General features: G+C 35.0%; 1 protein-coding gene across 3 annotated transcripts in view; it reads left to right on the top strand.

The window, feature by feature from the left end:
* Positions 1 to 8,806: 8,806 nt before the first annotated feature.
* LOC145681530 (uncharacterized) overlaps positions 8,807 to 11,609 on the top strand; it is a 196,087-nt gene continuing 193,284 nt past the window's right edge. For 2 of the 3 annotated variants that reach the window (XM_081753173.1, XM_081753174.1), the window contains exon 1: positions 8,807 to 8,885. In XM_081753173.1, coding sequence (XP_081609299.1) covers positions 8,817 to 8,885 — 69 coding nt within the window. In that variant the 5' untranslated portion in view covers positions 8,807 to 8,816. Of the gene's footprint in view, positions 8,886 to 11,383; positions 11,462 to 11,609 lie in introns of those variants that run through there. The other variant, XM_081753175.1, reaches the window with a different exon arrangement.

The following is an 11,609-nucleotide window of genomic DNA, read 5'->3' as shown; positions in this document are numbered from 1 at the left end:
AAGAAGCCTCACAAATATCTGTGTTGTTAGGTAAACTTAGGGCCGTCGCGTGGACGGGGCGACCGGGGCGATTGCCCCAGGCGGCACAACCTTGGGGCGCTAGGACAAGGCATCAACAAAATTCAAGGAATTCATATTATGTTGGTAAATGAGTTTTCTTAATTAATGTTAATTCAGATATTTTAATTACGATCAGGCCACAACTAAGTAAAATTTATTTATTTATTTATTTGTTTATTTCATAACTATAACACAATAGGTTTAATGCCCAGTCATAGTGTCGTGTAAATACTTATCCAACATACACTATTATACATACACTATTATACATACACAAATATACGTATTTAATTATGCAGAAGTTATTGCCTGACAATTGTTTTGAACTTGTTTTGGGACATTATTGGATGCATCTGTTACATGAAATCTAATAATTTCGTTATATGAAGCGCACATTTTCCACAGGGGAAACTTATGTAATACGCTAGTTCTTGTTTTCCTACAACAGCATGTCCCAGTAGTTGTTGCTCTAGTGTTACATGTTGTGACACGTAATAACACTTCTCAAACTAATTCTGGACAATCAATTTTACCGTTTAATAATTTATGTAAGAACAACAGATCAAATACCCATCTCTTTGTCTCTGATATTTGAAAACTAAAACTCGGTACTAACACTTCATAGGGTAAATACTTTGGGTAGAAACCGATTTTCTTGTGTGCATGCATTTAAAAAAAATAAATAAACTGTATATTTTCTATTGCATCAGAGTATTTAGTGACATTTGGTGCACAAAGAGTTCAACAATATTCTAATTTTGTCCTCACATACGAAAAATATAATGTCGATTCTTTGTAGAAATTCTGTCTTATCGTATAAACGAAACCTACGTTTCTATATCACTACTCGTTATTGCGTCAGCGTATTCATCAAAGGTTAATTTGTTATCAAATATAACTCTTAGATCTTTGATAGTATTTGAGGTAGTCAAGGAAGTGCCACTTACTGTATAGGTAAACTTAATTGATTTTTTTTCCTTGTGAAAGATACAGTTTAATATTTGGACACATCAAGGACTAATTTATTCTTATCACACCATATCTAAACGATCTTAATGTTGAAATTTCATGCAGTCATCCATTGAACTTACTTTGGAGTATAATTTGAGATCATCGCCAAAAAGAAGAACTTAAGAAGTTTTAATACACAGAGGAATATCATTAATAACAATAAGAAACGATAGGGAACCTAGATTAGATCCTTGAGGGACTCCCGATAGGGTATTGAAGTTGAAACTTACCAGTAAAGTAAAACATCGTATGGGGTTATTCAACTGGAACTCTCTCCAGCCCTCTGTGAGAATAGGTGTTTTTTTTTTTTTTTTATCTCGGAATTTAATATTTGTATTGTTGTTTGTATGTTCTATGCTATTACCATGTTGATGTGTGCTAAGTTCAAAATAAGCAAGCATAGCAATCGATTTCAATAACTCAAAAGCCATGTTTTCATTAACTTTTATGTTTTAACTACAAAAGCCGTTCACTTTAAAAATGGACATAATACCAACTTCTTTTAATTTACATTCCATATTTAAATTTGTGAGTACAGAATAAACTCCGCTTGTTTTTCATCACACACAAGGGTCGGGGGCCTGGGAATTCTCTTCCCGGGCGCTTACAACCCACGCGACGGCCCTGGACAAAGTACTCGGTTTCTACATACATACAGCATTATTAATTATAATATCAAGGTATCATATCACTTCAAGCACCTTAATGTTGAGTTTTTTGTTCAGCATTACCAATGCAAAAGGATACTAATAGCTGGTTTACTGGGAGATCACACAACTATGCACTCTAATATAATCTGTTACAAGTAACCTGATAGGAAAAGAAGAAGTTTTCCCACCATCATGCTCAAGTTCAGGTGAATATTGGTGTTACGTCTTCCAGCCCCCGCACACGGAAATATAAAGTGTATCCAAAGATGTCTAAATAATAAATTACAATTTTCATAATAATACTACGTATTTGAAAACACTTTTAGATTTGCCTGTATCAATGACATAAGTAACACGTCTTAGTATAATGGAAATTTTATTGAACAGTTGTATTGTTTATTTTCCTTCTTCTTGGCAGTCAGGCTTGTGACTTCATGTTGGAATGGCAAGGGATGGTGGGGTTGGTAATTGAGGGATAGTTATTTATTAATACAATAATTTCATAATATAAAATCGAAAACCGAAAATGAAATTATTATAAGTTTTACGTTCCACGATTATGCCGGCTAGACTAAGAGAGATGGTGATCATAAGAAATGAATGAAATGGTAGAATGAAGAAAGTGGGAGGAAACAGGAAAACCGAGAAAACCACGAACCCCGCGTAAAATCGAAACACAAGTGCATTATGCATGGGTAAATATCAGAGCGTTAAGATGATAACAATAGAACCTGAAATGCTAAAAAGAAGAAAAAAAAAACTCATCTCCTTTCTTATTAACAGATGGTCTTACATTAAAAAGAACAAGAAAACAAGAATTATATACATATACACTAATATGTGCACAAATAATAGTGTTCCAATGGTATTTTTTTGAGGAGTCTATCCTGCAGAAGAGGGGGGAAATGACTTTTTATTGACTTAGAAATATTATCGGTCTCCATTAATAGTAATTAACTTGCAAGAGAGACGGTTATGGAGTGTAGGATATAAAATAAAGTGAAATGTTTGAGTTTTACGTAAAACTGTTATGACAGCTAGGCTAAAGGAGACGAGGATCATGAGAAATGAAAGAAATGTTGGAATGAAGAAAGTGGGAGGAAGCCCAAGCACGCGGTGGGATCGAACCAGCGCTTTTATGGACAACAGATGAAAGCTCTACCACTGAGCCATCGCGGCCCCAGGCGTGCAGGATAGTATAATGTTGTAACAAGAGTTGAATAATGTATAAGAAAAAAGAATAAGGAAAATACAAGTTTGTTGAATTATGTAATAATAACGAACGCTTTGGCAGAAAGAGCTCAAAGGCTCATCATAGCAGAAACAAACTTTTCCATTACATTTTAACCTGTGAAAAGTCAATGTACCATGTTTGCTATCAACCATCCCTCAAAAATCTTGCTATATATTGTACGGAACCCTTCTTTTTCGCCCAGCTAATAGTCTCCTTCTCATAGGCTTTTTGAATAGGACTTAACTTGGTGCCTATTTCCCATACAATTAATGTGTCATGCTTATCTTATTCATATTAACTTTACTATTTCTATAATACTCGGTGACCGGTAGTTATTGTAAAATAAAAGTTTGTATAGCGTTTTAATTCATCTGAATGTATGCCTCTTTTACTGCAAATATTTTATCAACATTTTATTTTCGAAACCCCACAGTTCCCGTTTTTGTATTCGTGTTAGGGATCAACTTCCACATTCATACAAAATTGGACAGATGGAGCTCCTATTGATTTTAAAGTTTTCGATATTTGTTAGGTGGTGCCGGCCTTAGGTGGTGCGGGGGCGGATCGGGGACATTTTGAGGGACCCTAGGTTTACAACTAACTTGCACCAAGGTCTGTAGAACCTATATATACATATGACTTGAAAAATCCACTCGCCTGCTCGCCAGTGGAGAGTTTTTTTTCTTTTTCTACATTTGGCGAGTAAAGTTCGATCAATCAAAAACGTGTTTTATTCCACACAAAAAAATTAAAATGTAATATCGCAATGCACCACCATCTTGAAGGATCTTTTTCATTCGTATTTCAAAGTGATTTTTGATATTGCAATCTCGCTGCTGATCTAGTGGTTATAAACATTTCCCTTTATAACGTTTTTCCATCTGCAAAATGGTCTGGTGAAAAATGAATGACCTGAAAAATGTTCTGCCTGTTCATTGCTTATAGCAGATAATATTTGGATCAAAAGATCCTATATATTTTACTATGTCAATCAAAAGTTCTCGTGTAGGGTCTACGCCTTATATCTGAAAAACTGCATATAGTGTATCCAAACCCAAATTGTCACTTAAATCAATATGATGTGCTTATTCCGCAGAAAATATGAAAACTCGATTTAGGGTCCGTTCAAAGATTTTCTGGCACCTGATCCAAAAACGAATTATTGGCCAACATCGCAATCTTTTGATGCATTTTTAATCATTCCTAAAATTCTTGGCTAAGATCGCAGCCTTTTGATCCATTCGTTTTCACATTCCTAAAATTCTTGTTCAGAGAAATAACTCAAATGGAAATGCAAACAGTGCATGAATTTAAAAATACATATTTCACCCTTGTGCCTCGCAATTTTTCAAGAATGTTCTGTACCAGTATTTCATAGTTTTCTTCTCTTACAAGTAAACCTATTGATGTCGAAATCTGGTTTCTTGACCAAACTTGGCAGAGAAGTGTGGAATATCAAGAAATGAGCGTAAGCAAAATTTAAAGTGCTTCTGTCCATAAAGACGGCCGCAGTGGCCAAAAACCCGATTGATCAGAATAAGACATAACAATGTGTTTCAAGCTAGAACATTTCATTTTATTCGTAAAACGGGTAAAGGGATGAAAAACAAAAACACATCAACCGACACTGGGAGGAAGTAGACATCTATTCGAGGGTATGCTTATCATCGCCGCCATCTTGAAATCGGCAATCTTGTATCTCGATCCACTTACCTAAATAGGAAGGGAGTCGTGAAATATATCAAATTGGGCTACAATTTTAAGGGAAATGCCATGGTGAGGTCTGTGTTTCCATAAGATTATATTTGTAAAACATAATGAAAGGCACATTGATATGAGTCCCTTGGTTCAAAGATTTCTTAACAGCTGTATCTTTTTGAAAATAATTCAAGTCAGGAAAACCTAATGTACGCTAGTGAGAACATCGCAGGTAGCTACTTATGAAGAGCATAATTAGCTTGAAATCTTTATCGACTGCAGACAAAATAAATGGTGATGAGACGATCACAAACCTTAAGGAACTGATGGAAGATGGATGACGTATTTTCCACTGGATTATTCGAATTAGAAGACAGACTTTCATAAGCAGCCACCTATTCAGTACGCACTAGTATACAATCCTGACTTGATTAAAAGACAATCCACGGGAAGAGAGAGAGAAGCTAAGGGAGAGCTAAGTTTGTCCTCTGGTTTTGTGTTTTTAATAAGGTCTACCAAAAGAAATGATATGCAAAAGAAGTCTTACTGAGGCTGATTTATTTGATACCATCTCGGTATTCATGGTAGTATAACATGACATAATTAGTAAGAACGCCAGGAAGATTTACTAGTGTGGTTTCAAAACAAAAGAGGGTGTACACCCAGAATAATGATATATATTTTTACTCAAACTTCAAGAAACCAATATTTTAACCCCCGGGGGTCTGTGCAGGGAAATTGGGGGAGTGTTTGAGCTCTTAGGGGTGTGCAGAATACTCTCTGAACATAATATCTATTTTTACAACAGAAGTTGTGAACATAAAATATAAAGAAACTACTATAGCATTAAATTCAGAAAATATTTGCTTATATCCGGAAACTTAATACAAATTATTCATTTACTTGCTAGGGAGAGCCATACCCTCCATTGTAGAGTCCATGGATATTGCAATATGTTGTTGTGTGTACTTGACAACGGAGAGTAGCAGAAGCATCTTAACGGTACCATGGCCACTTGGCCGGGGGCCCCGCAAGCATTGGTGGACCCGCGAGCAGAATGGCATATGTTAATTGCATATATTATTAGTAAAATTTAGTCATAGAGACCACAAAACACTTGTTTGCTCTACGGCCTAATATGCTGTTAAAACGGCACGGGAATAGATTACACTGGACAGTAGAGTAGACGGCACCAGCGCGGAGCCCCCTTAGGCGCGGGGCTCGTTTGGGAGCATTCGGTCCAATGGGATTAAAGCCGGCCCTGACAGTAGGTATACTTTAGTACTTTATAGAAGACAAAACTTATAAACAGTAATTGTTTGTTACTCTGGATTGATAGCAGTGCTTTCTCAACATCAGGTGCAAGCAAATTGACGTACGAATTTAGAGTTTACACGATTCTCTTTATTAGAAAAGCTTCCATGCCTGTGACGGTCAAGGACTTGTTTTCCCCTTCTGCAGTGGTAAGTGGTGGGAGATATTGAAGTTTCCTATCAGGTTGTCTGGAACAGACTTTAGTATTGTTGCTCCTCCTAGGTTTGTAAAAAAAAGCTAAAACGTGCCCCATGAGTAGGGACATCAAAGAAGTAGCCTAAAATGCTTAAGTGTAATACTTTTCTTTTTCGCAATATTGGTGTTCAGACTTCGATTCGCTTACGAAATTATTCTACTAGTTTTAAATGTTCTCTTCAAAGTCAACTATTTACAATTTCAAATTCGTATTGTTTTCCATACAAGTAAATTTCATCAAATAAAATAGTGTGGGCATAATTATTAAATAAGTGTTCTTTCTTTCATGAATATTTTAAATCTTACCTCTTTTACTATTATTATTACTACTCTTTCTGTTGATAGTTTTAATAGTTATTATTATTACAATCAGTGGCGGCGATTGGACGTTAAAAGTGGGGGGGCAAGATATGATCTGAATATTTGTATACCAATGTTAGTTTTCATGGTTGTTTCTAACACTCTGTTTGACGAAAAGTTGTATAACTAATAGGATACTATCATTTTCAGTTAAAATACCTTATATCGTGTTTCATATTTAAGTAAGTAAATTGACAAGAGTAACGCACATTAGGTACTAACCCTTGATTCCTTGCTCATGAACATCATAAAATTCTGTCTGGAAAATTGTGTGATCAGATTATTTAATAACATATTTGCAAAACAAATAAATAGAAAGGATAATATTAATCATACTAATGAATAATGAGGCTTGTTTTGTAGAAGTTATATTGAAACTGGGGATTAATAAACAACTTAAATTTTTAATTCCACACTTGCCATTAAATGTATGTCATTACTTTTAGAAAATGAAAGACAGTAAATACTACAAGCATATGCTACGACGCAATTGTAATATTAATTCCTTTGAACTGCAATTAAAACGCAATTCCTCTAGCTGTCTTAACTCCACGGCAAAACAAATAACCAATACCCACTTACGCAACGACAAATATTATATGGTACCATTTTTTTTCTATAAACCAGTAATATATGCAAAAACTTTACATTTCCAAATTAAACTATATACATTAACCATTTTAAATTATGGCTTTTTAAAGGTAAATTATTGAATTTCAGTCAATCCGCTACCTCATCATCCCTATTTATCCTAGGATCATGGTAAGTACCTCATTCTCTTCAGAATAGAACAATCTTTCAATCGTTTCCATTTACGTTTTCCTATCACGTCACTAAGGCGTTAAATTTTGAGGAAAATATGGATCTTTTCTGATTTTTCTCAAACTTTGATCCCCTCTGGACTCCCTATGTTAACGCACAGATCTCAAAATCAACTGGAAAATTCGAAGAGGTGTACTAAACGTGTATAAAAATTTCAAGCTTCTATCTTGAAAACTAAGTGCGGGAAAATGTTTACCAATGAGCTAAGAATGTTCCCACAATGCCCCAGATGACCCAGATGTAATATAAAATTTTCCTGAGACATCCCTATTTATCCTAGAATCATTGTTCGTACATCATTCCCTTCAGAATAGAACATACTTTCAAACGGTACCACTCACATGTCTCCATCTTGTACCTGAGGTGGAAAATAATGAAAAAATGGATTATTTGTTTAAAAAATATTCCTTCTTTGTACTTTTTTGCCCCTCTGTACCTCTCTGTTTTAACGCAGAGATCTGAAACAAATCTTAAAAATACTAAAGGGTGTACTAAATGTGTGTGCAAAATTTCAATCTTCGAGGTGCAAAAGTAAGTCCACCAAAAATATCTCTACAATACTCCAGATTCTTGTATATAAAAGGATCTCAGGTAAAGAACAGAACAGCCTTTCAAACGGTACCACTCACATGTCTCCATCATGTATCTGAGGAGGGAAAATCGCGAAAAAAGGGATCTTTGTTAAAAAGATAACTTTTTTACCTTTTTGCCCCTCCGCACCCCCTGTTTTACCGCAGAAATCTGAAAAGAATGCACAAAATATTAAGGGGTGCACTGAATGTGTGTGCAAAATTTCAATCTTGTAGGTGCAAAAGTAAGCCCTGCAAAAAGTAATAAAAAAAGTAATAACAAAAAATATTTTTAAGTTATGACGTCATCACACTACATCTCGACGCAGAAAAGCGTGAAAGGATATGTAACGTGTTCTACAATGCCTCCAGGATTGAGAAAAACAGAAGTAAAAAGCTTTTTTTGGTATTTTTTAAATCGAATAATGAAGATTTTAGCCTATCACAGAAAAATAGATGATATAATTTAAAAGAGTTAAGTGGTCACTTCAAAAAAGTGGGGGGGCAACTGCCCCCTCTTGCCCCCCCCTAATCGCCGCCCATGATTACAATAACAGTTATGCTCTTTATCACTACGGGTAAAACCTGGGCTTACTCGTATAAACGATTGTGCAATCAGCAACCAGATGAGTGGATCTTCTTTTTTTAACATCCCTTTTAAGCAACAAAACGCTATACGCAGCGTGGAGTTAGGGTCAGAGGTGGAATTCGTACCACTGTAATATCTTCAAATTTCAAGGATCTCCCATCTAGAACCGATCTAGGACTGCGTGTACTGAACGTACGGGATTCATTGGATAGTTCGTACTGTGATGCTCACGTCATTGGCTGACGGTCTACACAGCCTGCTGTTCCTAGTTCTTGCAACATCTTTGTTTAGCACTCACAAGAAAGCTAACAGCGATGTTCAACGTTCTTAAACTTGAATTCGTTACGAAGACGTTCATTTGTTTTGTTGTCCACTGCACGAAGGTAAGTGCAGTCAAAAGCGAGTGATTAAATTATTTCTTGTAAATACAAAAGACATTTCATAAAATTATTATATTTTTACAAACCGCGTTATATTCCCTTGGGTCTTACTTGAAATCTGTACTGCTTGGGATTATAATTAATCAAGTATGAGCGGTTAATATAGACCCTACCTTTCAATGTAGAGTGGATTTACGCTCACACAGGAAATGTTTCATGGTAATTTCTATAAAACATTGGAGTTTAATTAAATAGGGGTTTTTAGCTTTAAAAATTGTTCCTTACTGGTTTCAGTTAAGAATAAATAAGGAAGGCAAGATCGCCGTTACCCTACCCAAACTAATATGTTCCATATATACTTTATTTATGTATATAATTTCGAACACATTGCATGCATCTGTTATTTAAGAGCTTTCCGTAATTCCGGCTTCTTTGTGGTGGAATCAAATCTGAAGAAGTATGTACTTTTCAAATCCATATCTTAGTTCACTAAGGGCGAGTGTCCATTTTTGGCGTTTTTAAGATTTTGACGAATTGTTACTAAGTAAAGAATGACCTATCAGTGTATCTAGCTCACGCGGTAGTACTACTAGATGCAGAGTGATTGGGGATATACAAAAGCGGGTGCCCACTTTATGTTGGAGTTCTAGAGGCGTAAGTGGACTCCCTCCTCGTTATTGAAATGCTATGAAGATTTATATGGACATCCACGCTTCAAGTTTTCGATTGTTGTTTCACTTACCAACAAGTGACATGAACAATGTACTGTATGCGGCAACCTTTTTGAGCGTTTTTTCCTTTTTCATTTTTTAGCCACATAAAAACAGTTCTTTCTGCTGAATGTTTTTTAAAAGTAAGTGTTGTAAGAAGCAAGAAATGGAAATTTTCCTTGCTCTGCTATAAAGGAAAAGTAACAGATAGGTCTCGTAAACTTTTGGATCTTGTATTAAGCAAGGCCGAAAACCGTGAACCTGACCTTGTGCAATAGAAAACAGAAGCTGAAACTCTCACCACAGATTCAGAATGTGAAACAGAAAGAAAAAATGATTGAAGACTTTTTAGGAAGTGACTCTTCAACGGATCCAACTTATATACCAAGTACCTACAGTTCCTCAGATTCAGGTTAGTTGTTACATTTGGCTTTTTTCTTCATTGCTAATGCAATCTATTTCATTAACTAAACTAATTAACATTGTCCATCAATGTATTCTGTATAATGATTATTCCTTTAAGACTTTCTTTAAAATTTCAAGCATCTTGAATATGTAATCTGGAAACCATTTTCACTGTTGGTTATACACTTAAAAAATCTTACATATTTCGTTACGAGTGAAAAACGTACAATATATATTCCGCTCCATTCCGACATATGTGTACTCAATTAGTATTTTGATAACGATAGAAAAATTGCAGGATATCGGTTAATAGAAACTCAGAATTTCATCTCAGTTCTGAGACTGTATGAAACCCTGTTATACAGTATAATTTGATATCAGAATCATTTCTACACTAATCGATAATTGAACCAGGATCACCCGCACCAAACACTGGTACATTAACCACATAGCTATGTGAAACCTGTAGTGAAATCTTCATTTCAAGCCTAAGAGCCTAGTAATAGTGGATATTCTTATTGCTGTTGATTTTCTAACAGATAGGCCTATATCTTTTCGCTCGTACTTTACTATTTTATTGGAGTTCATCGCCACTATATGGTTTCGGTATACATCTTCAGCACCGGAGAACCGAGTTCATTTCCTAGTAGAAGATTATGTGGTTTGGACAACACAAGAAGCTGCAGGTTCAAGATTCATACTGCGTCTGTGCTGATCTGGAAGTTAAACTAAGAGCGAACAATTTTTCATTCCATCAATTCTTTATTTGTCATTCTGAATTTATTATCCGTGGGTGTCTATTCCATATACTGCATTACGTGTCTTCTGCTCGCACTATCACTGAAAGAAGATAAAGGAAAAGAAATGAAAAAGAAGTACTGTTACTTATAAATATACTACCTGTTTGTGTTTCTCAATAACCATTACACCTTCATTCTATGACAAGAGTTAAAATGTCTTTCCATTTCCTAAATAATATATGTTTTACATTTTTTCTCGTGTTGGTAATGAGTTAAAATGTTTCTAATGTTTTTCACGATTACCTTAAAGCCCCGTCCTTTTTATAAGTATCTCAATTTTATCCGTCCCTATAAGCCTACAGAAAATGCATGTGTCGCTAAAGTGAATGCATAAATTTAGTTTAACCAAACTGCTAAACATATTTTATTTATTTCAAGGTCAGGAAAGATATCAGTTTATCTATGAACTGGGGACGGAAATGGTTTTCACAATGTTAATTATTGTCACATATATTGTGTACCAGAGAATTTAAGTGTATCTATTGGACTTTGTTTGTGTGTCTGTTATCTATTTCCCTGCTTCCTGTTGTTTCATTGCGATTAAGATAATCACTTTCAATGCATCCTTACTTAATATCAGAGTTCATGACACTTATTGCAGCAAAAGTTATATTGCATTCTGTATTAAAATCATTGCAAAACGAATTACTGTATTTGGAAATACGTAAGTTGCATGGATTTACTTTGACCTAATTTATTATATTACTTTTAAGATTTCACTGTTAGCAACAAATACTATACATGTAACAATCAAACACAAATATGTTTATTAATGTACTATTGTTCTATAGTACTTTTGAAAACGAAAAATG

Source organism: Thermobia domestica, chromosome 3 (assembly GCF_964235325.1).
Source record: "Thermobia domestica chromosome 3, izTheDome1.hap1.1, whole genome shotgun sequence".
NCBI lineage: Eukaryota > Metazoa > Arthropoda > Insecta > Zygentoma > Lepismatidae > Thermobia > Thermobia domestica.
Note: the sequence above shows the minus strand (reverse complement) of the source record. Positions and strands in the feature narration are given on the sequence as shown.